Genomic DNA, 18,461 nt, shown 5'->3' on the forward strand with positions numbered 1-18,461 from the left:
TGTTAAAAGATAGTTTGTTTCAAGGCACCATTTACGGAAGACAATGTAACTGTAATTCGAGTAAGTAATTCTGTTTCTAACAAAGACTTAAATATATCAAAATATCAATATCGAGTGTGGTTATCTATAGGACAAATATTCATTGTCACGTTTAAGGGCCAGAGTATCTTTTGTTGTTGATACCTGTGACAAAAACTAAAGGAAAGATTAAATATTAATCGTGCAGTAGACTTGCCCGCATGACTAGGAAAGCTAAAGTATGCTGGTCTTGACGCTAAATCAGACCAAGAGGGAATATGATGGCGACTTCATGTTTCCCCTTTACTCTAGCATTCTGTCAGGAGTTTCCAGCAGTGCAACTCGCCTGGCAACTTTCATTGCGCATCTTTTGAAAAATGGTCACCATCGTGGAATAGCATCAGGATTCTCCTATTTTGTTCGCGTTTACAAAATTATCTGCCAAAATAACAGTCTTTGAATTCGAAACTGGCAGGCGTTATATGAAAACCCCAGATTCAAGTGTGTAGATGAAAAGTTTTTAATGTTTTTTTCCAAATTAATTTTATCAAATTGTTTTGAGAATAATTACGTATCTGCTGTTTAGTAGTCGTAAGTCACTTGTATTTCTGAAGCCCGAGATTTCTCTAGCCTCAGCAGACTTGTAAACCTAACTGTTAACAGCACCATTGGAAACAATTATAATTCGCCTTGAATTGACGAATTTTTTTTCGATTTTTTTCTTCCATTAATCAGAGTTGTGGTTTCTTTCCATACTTCTCATTCTAAACTCATTGAACTTCTTCAGTCTACATCGGAGCCATGATTTCTCTGGGAAATCTCTACTTTTGTTCTCTTCGTTTATCTGACATATCTGCCACCCCTTCTCACCCATTCGGCCAACAACTCGTTACACTTGTTTCTATTCAATTCGTTGGTGTGTCACATTTGTGGCATCTCCTCTTCCATGGCACACGCAGTTTTGAAGACCTCTTCTTGGACCAAAGAACCACACGAGGTCAGATAATCGGCTGGACTTTGTACAAGAAGACGGTGTACTGCTGGATCCATTTCAATGGTTTAGGCTTCTCTAATAATATGTCTATTTTCGTCTTCGTGGCCTAGCTCCCTGTATTCTAAATTTGTAACCGTATCTGTTCTATTTTCATTCCTCGTCATCGTCCATTTTTATTTCTTCTTTATGATTCCCAGGTGGTGTTTTTTATAATTTATTTTTATTAATTTAACGAAACTATCCCATGAGTTCATTTGTGAAGCTTCTTATTTTCGTATGAATTCTGACATTATATGTATGGGTACATGAATCTTAAAACCGTCAGTATATGTTTCAAATACTAAACACAATTGCCACACATTTACGTATACATAGCAACTTGCTGGAGTGAAAATGAATGTGAGAACACCAGTTTATGACATTCTCTGTGGTCTCTATGCCATAATTACCAGAGTCAGGAGCGCGTGAATGGATGGTGATCAAGTATTTACTGACACGTATGAATGAGCTGTCAAACGTCCCAACAACAGGTACCCGGTATCTACAATATCAATATGGCTAACCTGCGCGCTCCCAAGTCTGGGCTAGCCAGGGATGAGGAAGTGAAGGTAGGACAGTATTTATCATATTTCTCCATAAACCCTTCTTATTCAAGGAAGGAAATGTTTAGTTAGTTTCTGTGTTGTTTAAATGTTAGAAATGGTACTGAATGGACGATATAAACATTCCTTAATCCCATAGGCTGCTAGCTACAATGCAGTAGCCCAGTCAATCTAGTGAAATATAGGATATCTTCCCGGAAGTGTCATGGGACACTGCATTATGACATCTTTCTGTGTCCAAGTTATGTAAAAGATTTGATTAATTTGATATCAAAATATTTCATCTCCTTTGATAGCAAGGTACGGTTAAGATCAGTTCATTTATTTATTACTATATAAACGCTAACAATAATGCAAAATGACATTAAATCAGATTTTGCACAATCCATGATCTCATACACATTAAAATGGTTCACTTGTAACACGACGGGAATATGAGATTTGTTGAATCAGTGCCTGGGCATCTCAACGAACAGAGTAATAAACTACAGTCAGTGTGTATTCGCTCAGATGCGGTAGATTTCTAAATGTGTGAAATTTGATTCGACATCACAGAGACGTTTTAATGTAATTGAAGCTGATCGTAAACCTGTTAAACACACCAACTGTATAGCTGTGAGAACAGCATATGTGGTGAGCATCGCCGAGTTCAATCAGGTTCAACGTCGGGTCAGAAACCTTGAAACCGTGGCTTACCTGATTTATAATACAGGTGTGTATTCGTATTTTAGTTTTATGACGAATTTAATGACGTGTTTAATTCATTTGACTAAGTTATGAGTGTGTTATCGGTTTAGAAAGAGAAATGTAACAAAAGTGTGTACATGTGTGTGTAGTTGCATACTTAATTATCAACAGCCACATGCCCACTATTTACCTTCAGAACTTTATCGGTAGTTTAACCGGGTTATTAGCCGAGAACACATACGTATACTCTTTACGAATAATGCTAAAGAGAAACTATTCAAGGGAAGTAACTCCTATATCACTATGTGAATATGCTTTTTAGGTCATTTGACCGAAGGTCAGGATGACCTATTGTCATCGTGTTTCGTCCGTCGTCGTGCGCCGTCCGCCGTGCGCCGTGCGCCGTGCGCCGTCCGCCGTCCGCCGTGCGTCGTGCGTAAGACTATTTATACAAAAGCCTACTCCTCCTTCATCCTTGGATGGATTTCATCCATATTTGGTTTGAAACATCATTGGGGAAGGACAATCATATTTTATATAAATGAGCCTGGTCCGACCCCTAGGGGCTGAGGGGTGGGGCCCCAAAAGGGCAAATTTTCTTAATTTAAGCTTTAAAATCCTACTCCTCCTTCATCCTTGGGTTGATTTCATCCATTTTTGGTGTGAAGCTTCATTAGGGAAGGACAATTATATTTTATATAAATGAGCTTGGTCCGACCCCTAGGGTCAGAGGGGTAGGGCCCCAAAAAGGCAAATTTTCTTAATTTTAGCTTTAAAATCCTACTCCTTCTTCATCCTTGGATGGATTTCATCTATATTTAGTGTGAAACATTATTTGGGAAGGGCAATCATATTTTATAAAAATGAGCCTGGTCCGACCCCTAGGGGCTGAGGGGTGGGGCCCAGAAATGGGCAAATTTTCTTAATTTTAGCTTTAAAATCCTACTCCTCCTTCATCCTTGGATGGATTTCATCCATATTTGGTTTGAAACATCATTTGGGAAGGACAATCATATTTTATATAAATGAGCCTGGTCCGACCCCTAGGGGCTGAGAGGTGGGGCCCCAAAAGGCAAATTTTCTTAATTTAAGCTTAAAAATCCTACTTCTCCTTCATCCTTGAGTTGATTTCATCCATATTTGGTGTGAAGCTTCATTAGGGAAGGACAATTATATTTTATATAAATGAGCTTGGTCCGATCCCTAGGGTCAGAGGGGCGGGGCCCCAAAAGGGCAAATTTTCTTAATTTTAGCTCTAAAATCCTACTCCTTCTTCATCTTTGGATGGATTTCATCTATATTTAGTGTGAAACATTATTTGGGAAGGGTTATCATATTTTATATAAATGAGCCTGGTCCGACCCTTAGGGGCTGAGGGGCGGGGCCCCAAAAGGGCAAATTTTCTTAATTTTAGCTTTAAAATCCTACTCCTTCATCATCCTTGGATGGATTTCATCTATATTTAGTGTGAAACATTATTTGGGAAGGGTAATCATATTTTATATAAATGAGCCTGGTCCGACACCTAGGGGCTGAGGGGTGGGGCCCCAAAAAGGCAAATTTTCTGAATTTTAGCTTTGAAATCCTACTCCTCCTTCATGCTTGGATTGATTTCATCCATATTGGTGTGAAACATCATTGGGGACGGACAATCATATTTTATATAAATGAGCATGGTCCAACCCCTAGGGGCTGAGAGGTGGGGCCCCCCAAAGGGCATATTTTCTTAAGTTAGCTTTAAAATCCTACTCCTCCTTCATCCTTGGATGGATTTCATCTATATTTAGTGTAAAACATTATTGCGGAAGGATAATCATATTTGATGTAAATGAGCATGGTCCAACCCCTAGGGGCTGAGGGGTGGGGCCCCAAATGGGCAAATTTTCTTAATTTTAGCTTTAAAATCCTACTCCTCCTCCATCCTTTGAAGAATTTTATCCATATTTGGTGTGAAACATCATTGGGGAAACACAATTATTTTTATATAAATGAGTCTGGTCTGAACCCTGGGAACTGAGGGGTGGGGCCCCAAAAGGGCAAATTTTCTTAATTTTAGCTGGCCCACTTCCTGTTTTAAGGTTTCAGTCTCCGATCTCAATGAAAATTGGTCTATAGGGGTTTTAATTGATGCCGAACAACATGCAAACATTTTCGTAAAGATTTTGGTATTCCAAGATGGCCGCTGGCCCACTTCCTGTTTTAAGGTTTCAGTCTCCGAACTCAATGAAAATTGGTCTATAGGGGTTTTAATTGATGCTGAACAACATGCAAACATTTTCGTAAAGATTTTGATATTCCAAGATGGTCGCTGGCCCACTTCCTGTTTTAAGGTTTTAGTCTCCGATCTCAATGAAAATTGGTCTATAGGGGTTTTAATTGATGCCGAACAACATGCAAACATTTTCGTAAAGATTTTGGTATTCCAAGATGGCCACTGGCCCACTTCCTGTTTTAAGGTTTCAGTCTCTGATCTCAATGAAAATTGGTCTATAGGGGTTTTAATTGATGCCGAATACCATGCAAACATTTTCGTAAAGATTTTGGTATTCCAAGATGGCCACTGGCCCACTTCCTATTTTAAGGTTTCAGTCTCCGATCTCAATGAAAATTGGTCTATAGGGGTTTTAATTGATGCCCGAACAACATGCAAACATTTTCGTAAAGATTTTGTTATTCCAAGATGGCCGCTGGCCCACTTCCTGTTTTAAGGTTTCAGTCTCCGACCTCAATGAAAATTGGTCTATAGGGGTTTTAATTGATTCAGAAGGGGGAACTTTAGGTAAGGACAATCATATTTTATAAAGGACCAAGGTAAGACCCATGGGGATAGCATGGCCGAGGTCCAAAATGGGAGCTTTGCTGAAATTTGGCTTTTAAATCTGACTCCTCCTTATATTAATCCTTGAATGGGTTTCGACCATATTTGGATGAAGGGCTACCAAGTTTGTTCAACAAATGACATTTACCTTTTTCAGAAACTTACTTATTCAACTAAGGAGTTCCTTGTATTGTTTATATTAATCGTTAACCAATACTTTATACTGTGACTTTGTTGTTTTGTGCCATGAGTCAGATGACCGTTAAGGCCCATGGGCCTCTTGTTAATAAATATTTTCAGCATAGAATTAACGATTCAGATCATCATTTCCGCGTTTTGTTTTTCGGTTTAATTCAGAAATTCATTATGATGCATTTTGATAGCAAAAATAGAGGGAATGCAACGAAATTGTTAATCTTGTACAATTCAAACATATAAGTACGTCTCTTTAGAAAACGGGAACAGGGCAGAAATTAGATAATGAAAATAAACAAATTGCATGATAGAAAAATCAACAAAAATAGCTGCAACCGAATTAATTTTGTCTTTTAAAAATACTAAGAGGAGAACTTTATTTTTTATCATAATTATTTTTTTCATTGAATCAGATACATTGATAATTAATACTATTTAAATTTCCATTTTTTTTAACTTGTACCGTGGTTTGATCTCAACACGTTTCACTCGTCCCTTCGTTTGTCCTGTTTTGTACTTGTTGGTGTGGAAAGGAAGTACAATGTAGTTGAAGTAAAAGAAGTCATATATATTTCCTTACCACTTCCCTATGCATTACTTTGAGCAAGGACGTATACTTATAAATCCTTGCTCAGTGAGTCACACTGACCACGAGGCCTGGTGAGGGTGCAGACCCCGGACTCGGAAAATATGTCGTCTGGTTGGACAAATCCCTGTTGTGCCTCTGTGGACTAGCAGTGCTCTCTGTAATTGGTCTAAATGTTTTATTTCACCTAATGCGTGCCAGTGAAACATTAATTTGTCCTTTTCATTCCCGTATACATTACACAAACGCAGACCAGCACACACACACGTACACGGGTCCCGTATCAAATCCGTCACGTGATATGCAAAACAGCAGCCGAACGCGGTGTCAACATTTGTCCCATAGTTTGGCAAGAGAACAGCACTCGCCATGGCACAGTACCGTGCCCCCAAGTCTGGACTAGCCCGTGAGGCACAGGCTAAGGTAAGTCCGAGGGTCGGGTTCGCCCGGGGGAAGGGAAACAGTTTGTAACCGATTAGAGAAGTATCGGTGATCATATCGATTTTAGGACAAATCATCTCACCGAATTCACGTGCACGTATAGAGTGACCACTGTGCATACACATATAGTTTTACCTATATACATATTTATGTATAGGTGTACAAAACTGTATGTATTTACTACATATAACCTACGTCTGATGGGTTTTAGCCAAGATCGATACACCATTTAACTAGCTAGTATCACAGCAGAGGCTTACTATGTCAAGAACGTATAAACTGACCCGAGTTTCTTTTGACCCTGACGCCAGAATTGAACATTCTGACTTAGGCTACTCACACCTTTATTTACCTTTGGCAGTACCAGAAAAATAACCGAATAATTGTGTAAGATAGTCATGCATGTTATTGACAATGATCCATTTAGTGTTTTAGAATTTACCTTAACAACATGCATACCTACATATCACCACAAACAAAACAGAAATCAAGTGCTAGTAGAGAAATTCAATGACGCTATGAAATACAATAGGTTTAATTGTAGTCTGCTGTCCTTTAAAGCACACATGCTGCTAACTTTACTACTTTTTATTTATTTATTTTTTATTTTCCGGTTTTAAATCTTGCCTTGTATGATTCACTGAATGAGCTTCCAACTTGGTTGTCAAAATGTCATTTTAGCTTCGTACGATATACTCCGGTGGTAAAATACTCGTGTATTGTGTGCTTACTGGCACATTAGTTTCTCAAATTACACGCCATCTTAATGAAATGCTTACATAATTTTTGTTTACTGGTGCATTGTTAACTTCACAGAAATATCATCATGTTATTAACGTGTCCTAAAATAGATTTTTAAGAATGTAGATGAAAAGCTAATCTTAAAATATAGATCAGTCTAATGTAAAACTTAACACATCAAGTTGACTATGCATCCTCCCTATTTGATACCAGACTTACAATCATTAAACTGAACAATTCAATGGATGACTAAAAGTTAAAAGACGATCTTTTCAATATTTGCCGCAAAGTCATTTTGCTTACAGTGGTATTACGTTGAAGATTATTGTTTGATTAAATCTTATTCAGCTGTCATAAATAGCTTCTTTAGAAACCTACTGTGTACATTTTACTCCGTAAGTTGGTGTTTCATTAAAACACGTGTTTAACTTGAAAGAACTACGAATAATATGTTTACAGATTTGAACTCCGTCGGTCAAGAAGTTGATGTTAGATTATCTCCATTTTCGGTAAAGAATTGAGAGACCTTGGGGACCCAGTTATTCCAAAAGCTTTGTGTGCTTTCCAATGTGTTTTTATTTCATTGCGATTCTGTAATAATTACGTGACATATGCCAAAACTAATGATTCCTTTAATGTCGTGTTAGTAATAAGATACAAGTTCAATTGTCTTTTTCAATTAGAATGTGATTTCTCCAATAAGTCTGATCTTTTCAAAGTTTCAAAATTTCGCTGGAAAGAAATGCCAGCTAACAAAGCTTTAGATATATGCAGATACAGGTAAGACTATTTACAGAGGTAGGTATGTGACGGAACGTGATTCAGTAGCTAGGTAGACCAGGTAAGTCACAGGTGCAAATGTATCAATGTACCTGTATCTATTGACCAAGCCACGTAAGGTCACCTAGTGCATTGCTCTCCTGTACCACAGCTGTAGTACGTACCTGTAGGACATGGCCGACCTGTAGGACATTTGTGCTGTACTACAACATACACACAATACATTTACAATTGACTTACACATCCCTAAACTAGACAAGGCTTACATCGACGCAGTGAGACACACAACCGGCCTGGTTTCTCAATTCACACGGTGGCCAAATAGAGAACATATTTTAATAAGAAAAAATGCAAACTCGCCCCCGATTCGAGTTGCTTGGTTTATGTAAATAGATCGAATTATTTTGAAAAGGGAGATTGCTTGTAGTAGCTTGTGGCTAGTGCGTTAAACAATACACTTTATATGGGCCGTCACATGTTGAAACACGCACCATAAAATCATTGTATCGATATAGAACAGTGCAGTAGTTATTTTTGTAGACTTAACTTGTTTTAGTTGAACACGTGTAACTTCGAACTAAATATAGATATTTGAACGAACCGTAATGCAATAATGCTATCACCAAGCTATAGGCTCTGATGACGTTTTATGTGTGGAAACCATAAACACAGTTATAACGGGCACTTAAGTATTAGGTCTTGTGAGTTAACAGGAAGGATCTTCAACGATCCGAAACTACAATAGATAGTGTCAACATTGACGGACCCGTATGATGTAGGGAACGATTTCAACCATTCAAATAAAAAAAGTCGAAAAGGGTCAATAAATGACGGAATGACAGGTTATGTGTAGCACTTCGCATTGTTGTGCCACATAGCATTTCGCATTTGCTGTTGTGCATCCTTACTTTGACAGTAAGACACTACTTTGACATATGTCTTATATTGCATTTTATGGCTTTTGTCAGTTTTTGACTTAAGTTTGTTTCGAGAAATCGGGGCCAGGTTTGTTGGTTGGTTGGTTGGTCCTATTAACATCTAAGGTCATTTAAGGACCACCACCACCCTCTCTCTCTCTCTCTCTCTCTCTCTCTCTCCTCTCTCTCTCTCTCTCTCTCTCTCTCTCTCTCTCTCTCTCTCTCTCTCTCTCTCTCTCTCTCTCTCTCTCTCTCTCTCTATACAATGTATTGTGTGTGAATGTCTGTATATTTTGGGAGTGCTTTATGGCATATTCGTGTCGTGTCTTCCTATATAGCAGTGCTATTGTCCTTCTTATAGCACTATCTTACTGACACATGTGGCCAAAGACACAGAACAGTACACCCCGCCCAGTATGCATGAGGTACTACTGTAAATTTCAATCCCTGAAGAAATATGTTATTATGAAGTAGATACAATGTGGCCATGGCTGAAGGTACTATCCAACAATTACGGTCGTCACTATCTATCGCAGGACCTTAGGTTTGCAGTTTATATGTATAGGTCACGACTATGACGGAAGCCAATAAATTTGAGAAGCTGGAATGACAAAACGAATGATGAGCGGAGGGAATCTTAGACTAGGAATGACACCTCAGAGAGGGCCAACATCGCGTCTAGAAGACAACATCGACAAGGACATGAGGAATATTAGCTCTATCGAAATGCCATAGCGATAGATCAACTGGGTGAATGACGTGTACGTGATGTCACCAACAAGGTCTTCTTCACCTCAAATCCTCTAGCAACAAAGTATTTTCGCTTGTAACCTTTAAAAGGAGGGTCTCCTAGATGTAAAAGATCCCACCAATGATGTATGATATAAACTATACAGATGCTGTATATCATGGTACCAGCAGGTTATATTAGCATTCCTTTACCTCAAGTCTGTTGACCTTCGCCTTGTAAACTTTGAAAGCAGTGTCTCTTGGCAAATCACACTTAAACTATACTCATGCTGCATTGTAACATGATATCATGATACCAACAGATTCTAGTAGCATGTGAAAGATTTTCAACTACCAGCCAGGTACAATCATTTAGAGACACAATCATTCAGTCAGAGTACCAAGCCAGGTACAATCATTTAGAGACACAATCATTCAGTCAAAGTACCAAGCCAGGTACAATCAGTAGAGATGAGATGAGAAAGAAGAATGTAATTAGATAAGCGGACAGAAAGCAGTCAGAATACCAAGACTTGGTAGAACCTTGGAGATAAGAAAAGGGAGAGTTTGATGGAAGAGTTAGGATTGGAAAACTTATATGCATGTGAAAGACTGAAGTTTGTGCAAATCAGGAAAAAAACTTAGCAATACCTTTTACAGAGAAAGCAAAGTATCATGTCAAGATAGTGCCGACGAGATCAGACGGAACCAAATATGACCTATCAGATTACAACTGCTGATCAGCAAATCATGGGACGCAGGGGCACAGAAATGGCTGGACTTTATGTGGATTTGCTGTCGGATGAACCGTACATAAATCTGGAGTTCGTAGCTGAAAAATACTATTTGAATTATTTTATAGCAGCTATTGGGTTTTGACTTTTGAGTAACAATTCTGACTATTATAACATGTGTATGTGGATGGTATTACTCAGGTAGATGCTAGGTATCATTAGGGGCCGTGATGTCTGACTGATTGATATATTGATGAATCCCGACATTCAGCACATCTAGGTTGTGAGTTGTAAACCCATGTATGTTACTTATCAGATGTTTTCCGTAGGTCGGTTTATTTTTTTCGAAAATCACGACGTTTCTCGACCTAGTGCAGTTTTGTTATTTCAAGAAACTTTGATCCAATAGTTGATGTCAACAAGTTAGCGTTAGCTGTATAGGTATCCTGCAAGAAATTAATTACCTTTCTTTTTGGATAAAGGTAGCAATAAAGGTAGCATGTCGATGATGAGAGAATAACATCTACTTATAAGGTTTTGGATTAAATGATGCCGGGGGTGTGGATAATGTTGTGGTTAAGAAGGGGAAGTTACATATAGACGTAGTGCCTTAATTACTATTTTGATGGTGACGGTAGGCAATTTGTTCATTGAAAGCATCTTGATCTAGAGCGTGCTAAAAAATTTCACTACAAATCAATAAGACAAATGCCGTTAATCCTGTCAGCATACAAATATGTCTATGTATGTAAAACACAAGAGTTAGATGAAAAAGTACATAGAAACCATCTGATCACCCATTGCTTGGCTGTTGAAGTCTGTGTCTTCTATCAATGCTTCTGATTACAAAGAAAAACGCCTGCAATAGGTATATAACCTGTTATTCCTGCTCAGCAGCCAGTAAGAAGGGTTCTTACGCTTTAAGTAGATTATCCCGTCATTTACTGGTGTTTCTTCTACGACAGACATGGCCATGGATGTCTTGTCATCTACACTCAACCGATTCACAGTCATCCCGGGTGCCTTAGGCAATATGCTTGATTAAGGAAGCACTAAAGTGTCAATAAAAATATACCGCCTTCGAAAAAGACACACAATCGTCCCATACATTATGGAATTACTATTGAACTTTCTACTGTGTCAAGTTGTACATACATGTATTGATTTCCAAGGTAAAACTATGTTTCTATAGGATGCAAAGCAAAGGTTCGAAAATAATTCTGAGATACTTTTACAGCTTATTCAATCAATATAGTCGACAAAATGTCATCACCATAGAAACAAGCGTGACGGTGCACATGTACCGGAAGTAATGCGAGATGTCAGTATCCATTACTGCGAGACTGCGTTCGGTTTCATGTTAAAAAGTTCTTAAATATCAAACCGACATGTTTACACTCGTTGAAGTTTATAATCACGATTCACAGCTTCTTTTTTATCAGGAAGATAATGTTAATGAATGACAATCGAGATAGTGTATTAAATCCTGCCAGGGTTGTTAAACTGTAAAGTGCTATTTGTCGCCATCGCATGATCTCGTAAATTTTGACGTTGGCATATTAAATACCCCATTTCTGGCTATTTAACAACTGAGTCGTATAAATCAGAGTTTACTGAATCGGGCACCTCACTGATATACTAGATACAAATGAACAATCATAGGTGACGTTTTAACGATCTTGTTAACCTTCCAGCCTTCCAGAGATACAGTGGGTGTCCACCAATAAGGCACTAGGTATAGTTTAACCTCCCCTAGGAAACACTTTGGACGAGGCCCTTCGGCCATGGATCCATTCTGAATCTTTTTTGGTTCAGTTAATGCCTTTTTTTGTGAAGACTCTTTTAAGCATTGTCAAAACCTTGTATTATCCCGAGAGGTACTTTATTGTACCTTCAGTAAGTTTCTTCTTTATTTCTTTGTGAAGACGCCTAAAGTATTGTCAAAAATTTTGAATTATCCCGAGAAGTATCTTATTGTAAAGGTCTATCAAATGATGTCATTTGTATCCCCTGGGGTTATTCAGACTCGCCTTTTCGGTAATGTGTCATTTAAAGTTGTATGGTCTATCACTTTCGCTCTTTTTGTCATAGTGAAAACTGTTTAAGTGTTATACACATTTTTCCCTGTCTGTCCGAGGTTTAAACTTTCTACTTTTACCACTTTTTATAAAGTTGCAGCACTGGAAGTATTTTAATTATAGAAGTAAAAAATCTTTTTAACGTGTACACGTGAAAAATAAGCTCGAAAGATGCCGAATCATTCCGAACTCTTCCGAACATCATCGTGACAATCTTGAAGTAACACGAGAGTTGAGAAACTAAATGTCAACAATTTTTTTTCGTAAACAAAACATGCGGTCGACCTCAGCAGATTGGATCTACAAAGCAAATAATGCTTGCACATTGCAATATTTGGTACACACAATATTGATTTAGGGCAATGTGTGAATTAGATGTTTCAAATACTCGCTCTGTGGACATAGACCAGCACGATTTGCTCATATCAGCCAGAAGGAAAACGTAAACGATCACATGTGCGCTTACGATAGTTACCTGGATCACCACGTGCAGGACGTGTGACATGAGTCACGTGATACGATTCGGAATTCCGACAAAAGCCGAAGGTACTGTTCAAAACCAGGAATATATGATCCCTAAAGATTTCGGCGCTCTTACGGGCCGACATATGCTTTTGGGGAGGTTAATCATTAAGTTACATAAGCGATATAGCGTTACAGTGATAAAATACAACTTTACCAGAAATACAACTTTAAAGTTTTCGGCTTCTGCAACAATGGAATCAAGAATATGCAATTGTCTGTTCGTCTTACGTCGAACATCTTCGCAGTTTTGTTTAGGTTTATGGATATGAAATTTTCACTTTTTTTACTTGTTTGAAGGATGCTTAATTTAGACATTCACAATCATCGCTTAAAAACGCTTTCATTCAGCTGTACTTGCAATGTCATACAATGGATTTATTTAAGAACTAATTATATTTATCATAAATTGCGACTTTGAAGTTATCAAATAATCATACGCTATTAGTAGGCTGAATAATATAAAGAACACATATCTCTATTGTATTGTCAAAGGAGTGTTGGAATTCAATCAGCTTAACTAACCACCTACGAAATGCGATCACCGAAATCAACGCCATCTATTTCTTACTTCTAACATGTTGGGTTTTCAGATAGACGCAACTTTTGACCCTAAGGAAGCCTACAAGTGTCTAAAATGGTTAGAGACGATGATTGGCCATGACCTTCAAATCGTGATCCACGAAGACAAAAAACTAGTGATGAACCATTTCTACGATTTACTCAAAGATGGAACCGTCCTGTGCAGGTAAAAGTTATTGTATAAGCTATATATTACATAATAATATTTGGTTGCGAAAGCAATTATTCATTGAGTTACAACGATAAGAACAGGCGGAGCAGCCATTGGTGTTCGTATATGTAGTCTTGTCAAGTTGACTCTCACTCCTGGAAATACCCTGTGTTTAGTTCTTAATTCAACTTTCCGAATGCACATCGTAGACACCAAAAACCACTAGATAATTATGCAGTGCGATCATGGCCATTTCAGCTGTAATAATCCAACAGCTGTGCAGTTGAGTGCCATTGTCATCTCTTCGACGTCGAGCACCCATTTTGCAAGGTATATTTGGTGGCAGAGGTGGGATTTTATCTGGCGGTATGTTTGTATGTATAAACGTGAAAATATTGTTGTTATAGATTTTATATTTTGTTTTCCAGATTTATTGATACGGTTTTGCCCCAAGACCGAAAGTTGGACTTTTCAGTAAAAGCGTTCCAGCCCACGAATACTGTAGCCTTTGCCTCAGCTCGGGCTCGTGAAAGAATTGGGATATTTCTTGAGAAAGTTCGAGAATATGGAATTTCTGGTACAAGTTCATTTCAAACAGACTACCTGTATGAGAGAACGAACCTTGTTCAAGTGTGTACATGTATAAGAGCTATTGGAATTGAGGTGTGTATATAATTTTTTTTGCTTTTTTTTGTTAAGATTTGACCTATTGCTCCCTCGATATAGGAATACAGAGCACCGTCATAAATCATTGTAACACTGTGACTTATATGTTCATTCCAGGAACAATAGTATTTGTAGTGGTTTTAATGCAGCACCAATAATAAATTTACTTTAAAGAAAGCTCTACATTGAGATTTTCAATGTGAATGAAATAAAGGTATAAAGTCTAACTTAATTATCCTATCCAAATTTTCTTCTTACTCAAAATCAAAACCTTACAATTTTTACCTATATCCTTTTAAACCTTTTTCTGAAACCCAGTTCAATCCTTTTCTTGAAAAATGACGAATTCAGATTTGAAAAACCTCTTATTTGTAAGGTAATTAAAGCCTATCCTACCTGTATTACATACTGTAATAACTCACAGAAAGTGCTTGGTCACAATGGCAGGTCTTATACTCCAGAAATACATACGTATTGATATCGGGGTAATTTAGGATGATTCATCAATATACGGTCATATTGAATAAACACCACAGTACCCCAAGAGGAATTATAACATAAGTTGTTTAAATTTACTTGAATTTGATTAGTGTTGTCGAAAATCTTCAAATTCGAATTTTTCGCTCTTTATACTACATGAATGTGTAATACACACTATAGCTGTAGTTCAATCGCTATAGTAACATCATCATACGTCCATCATTTCTATCCTTGTGCCCGTTTTTGGCTTTACTTTTGGCCTGGTTTAAACTACATACCGACTTTTTGATTTATCCCTTGGTATAATGGCAATATTATTTGGAATATATACATTAAATACGGCAGTTTTGTATATAATGATACCTATTAGCCAGTTTTGTAGTATACATAAACGGCTGACAATAGCACCCATTTACTCACTGACTCACAGCTTACTAAATACTGTTCCTTATCATGACTTCGACAGCAATTTAGATAAAAACTTGGCTAATGAATGGCCCAATTCACAAGTCTCCTGGTAAGAAGAGGGATAAAGCGCCCTTTAGAGGAATTTGATGCATTTTGTTTCAATGTTATCGACTCGGGTCGAACCTAGATCGCGGTCGTTACGTATTAGTAACATAGCCTCCAAGAATGAAATTCCACTCTCGTCTAGATGCTAACAGTGAGACATAGGTGTAGCATTTTTATCCCATTTAGCTGTTTCTATGTGAACGGACTAATTGGAAGTGACATACAGCTACTCCCCATCCCTGTATCGGAATATCCTCTAGTCAATCTATTTGACTGAATCAGAAAAAAACCGTAATATTTCTGTAAATTCCGTGAAAGCACCCGGTGACTCCCGGATTTCAGATATCGGGAGAGAATGCAAATCAAAATACATTTAATAAAGTTAAAACAGGTCACGTTTTGTTACATATTTTGTGAGGGAAGTCGGGAATCAATGAATTAAGTATACATGTAGGTTATGTTGATGGCAAGTGGTGCAAAACATTTCTAAATACAACATGTATGTTACAACATGTATGTTACAACATGTATGTTACACCATGTATGTTACAACATGTATGTCCCTGTAACCAGTTCGATAGAAAATAATCCTTAAACGATATTCATTAGGCTTCCTGCTCTCCTTTTGTGTAGAAAATTTTCCTTTCGCCTTCTTTCATCTCCTACTTCCAAATTATTTATCTGTTTCCCCTGTTTATTCTCAGTGTCAATGTTAATTACATTACATGGCGTTCTATGACTAATTACATTACATCGCGTTCTATGTGCTTACTTTACCAGGCCCAGACGAGGTCAGACTATCATGGACCATGTATTTGGCCAAAGAAAGCCACGGAAAACAAGCGGTCATTTTCTGAGGAGCAACTACAGGCAAGCAAACAGACCATCAGTCTCCAATACGGAACAAACGTCGGCGCGTCACAAGCAGGACTTAGCTTCGGCAAACAGAGGATGATAATTGATTGACCTTGATATGTGACCTTCATGTTGTTTGACCTTTGTATATGACCTTGATGTACCAATTATACATATGTTTGCGGCTGTGACATTTGTGTGATATTAAGCTCTCACTAGAGTAGAGTTTTATGTTAACACACAACATGGATGTGACATTGTCATATGACCTTGAACTGTTCAATGGCACATACCTCGAATTACAAATGTAATTAGACAAACAAAAATATATATCTGTTTAGGGTTACCCGAACGACCCTAATTTTTTTCATACTTTTCTACGAAAAAAAATAAAAATCGGGATTTTGATCTCAGACTCCGGTTCCGGCCATTATTTTAAAGTGAAAGACACTAAAGAAGAAAAATAATCCTGACCTACCGACCCAATTTGTTTGGCCAACGTAACCCTAAACAGACATATATATTGGTTGGCCTTATTGTATATTTTGTACCTTGTTTCATACCTTGACCGGTTAATGACCTTTATGGTAAAATTTAATTTGATAATATGTAAATTTAGTGTTAAGTAGGCCTGGAACACTGCTGTGCCTTTCCATTCTGATATGTTTTGAATTAGTTTTACAACCTTCGATTCTCATTCTGTATACCAGGAAGTGTTTCCGATAGGCGTTAAAATAGCAGTAGCATTAGTGATGGGTCTGTTGTGCTTTTTAAAACATTTTCGTGATGTTTCCAATTTGTCTACATTATGTTACATGTTAATTATAATAACGGCTAATATCAGCGTTTTTGTCCAGACCTTACAGAAATCGATGTATCCAATTTAATTTAACCTTTTATCACATCACACTGCAAAGTATGTACATCATTAGAATTCAATGTTAATCATTTCCTTTTTCATGTACATCGTGTGTTTATTGTAATATAACCATATGACCGATAAGGCACTACTCACTAAAGTCATATAAAGCTATGATTGATTCAGTTCTTTGGTGTAAATCAAAACTTTATGTATAGATTGTATCACCTGTAACCAAATTACCTTATTAGGATACTGATACCTTAATTAAGTTTTCATTTCGTTTCATTTCGTTTCATTTCTCGACATTTTTCGTTTATTAAAACATGTGCAGTCTTTTTATATTTTTTTAATATTTATAGTTTAAAAACGTCATGATGAGATGTTACAAATAGTGAAATGTTACAAAAGAGTCTGATAATTGTGACATCATACTAAGCAATCTCTTGTCAACAAATGGTATAGTAGATTGCACCATGGATCGAAGAGTTATTTCCCTTGGATTGAAATGTTCCAGCGTCAACAATACACAAAGTATTTGCTAAACACCTTTCTTGTGTTTGTTTTGTTTGATATTTTCCTATTATGATAAGATACAATCATGTTCAGTTTAAATTCGTCAGACAGTGACGGGTATACTTGAACTAGTTATTACTGATTTGAAATCTAACTAAAGTTGCACAAGAATGTTTAAATTTTTCTTGTTTTAATTATTTGTAATACTTGATATACTGTTGATTATTTCATATCAAATAAATCCTCGCAAAATCAAACATTGATTTTATCTCTCTGTATTTTAGATAGGTACATGGCATGCATCCACCATACATTTCTGATAAAAATAATATGAATTCTATATGAACATAAAGGCCACGGCAAAACTCCATGAGTGATCAACATAAGCTCAAGTGATCACCCTTCCATTAGAAAAAATCGTTTACTAATAGTAGGGGCTAGTTATAATTGGCGGAATGTCCCATAAGAGCAAATTTAAAGATCATTCAAGGACAGCCCACCCCTGAGTGCGATGTGGTGTGTCCGTATGTATTAACCTGTTTTTTGTTTTACCTGATCTTCGGTCTATATAGGCAACAATACCTCTGGACCTCCTCAATTTAGACTTGAGTCACTTGAATTATCACTGGTTGCACATACATCGCGTATTGAGAGTCTGCGGTATATTATAGTTGTAGTGAACACTTGAAACGGCTAGACAAGTTGTTATTGATAATGGCACAAGCCTTTAATTATGTGATTATGGATTTATCGATCACAGAATAATACTCAGCATGAATGGTAGAAACCGCTGATTAACGGATTATCAATCTTGACGAGATGATGGACTACGTATGATGGGCAATATCGAGTATGATTAAAACACTATAAAACGTCATTAACTCTGTCCATTTCTACTAAAACTATTCCCTGATACTGTGGCAATCTATGAGCAATACCACCCATATCTGTTGATCTGACGAGTCGGATCGCATGAGTTTGTTGTGCGGAGGAAAAT

The 18,461-nt window shown here is 37.3% G+C and overlaps 1 protein-coding gene across 2 annotated transcripts; it reads left to right on the plus strand.

Annotated features, from left to right (window-relative positions):
• Window positions 1-1,385: 1,385 nt before the first annotated feature.
• LOC138334708 (myophilin-like) lies at window positions 1,386-17,721 on the plus strand. 2 transcript variants are annotated; one of them, XM_069283398.1, is made up of 4 exons: window positions 1,386-1,620; window positions 13,436-13,590; window positions 14,004-14,238; window positions 16,015-17,721. In XM_069283398.1, the coding sequence occupies exons 1-4, from the start codon at window positions 1,516-1,518 to the stop codon at window positions 16,198-16,200; spliced, it is 681 nt and encodes a 226-aa protein (XP_069139499.1). In that variant the 5' UTR covers window positions 1,386-1,515; the 3' UTR covers window positions 16,201-17,721. The 2 variants fall into 2 exon arrangements, with proteins under 2 accessions (XP_069139499.1, XP_069139505.1); XM_069283404.1 differs by lacking the exon at window positions 1,386-1,620 and adding an exon at window positions 6,156-6,323.
• The last annotated feature ends 740 nt before the right edge of the window (window positions 17,722-18,461 follow it).

This window comes from Argopecten irradians, chromosome 1 (assembly GCF_041381155.1).
Source record: "Argopecten irradians isolate NY chromosome 1, Ai_NY, whole genome shotgun sequence".
Taxonomy (NCBI): Eukaryota; Metazoa; Mollusca; class Bivalvia; order Pectinida; family Pectinidae; genus Argopecten; species Argopecten irradians.

Bases quoted from the DNA above. Each gene is read 5' to 3' on its own strand.
- LOC138334708 (XM_069283398.1), top strand. From the start codon at position 1,516: ATGAGCTGTCAAACGTCCCAACAACAGGTACCCGGTATCTACAATATC. The intron at 1,621-13,435 runs GTAGGACAGTAT...TTGGGTTTTCAG, and splicing joins CCAGGGATGAGGAAGTGAAG to ATAGACGCAACTTTTGACCC. The intron at 13,591-14,003 runs GTAAAAGTTATT...TTTGTTTTCCAG, and splicing joins GATGGAACCGTCCTGTGCAG to ATTTATTGATACGGTTTTGC.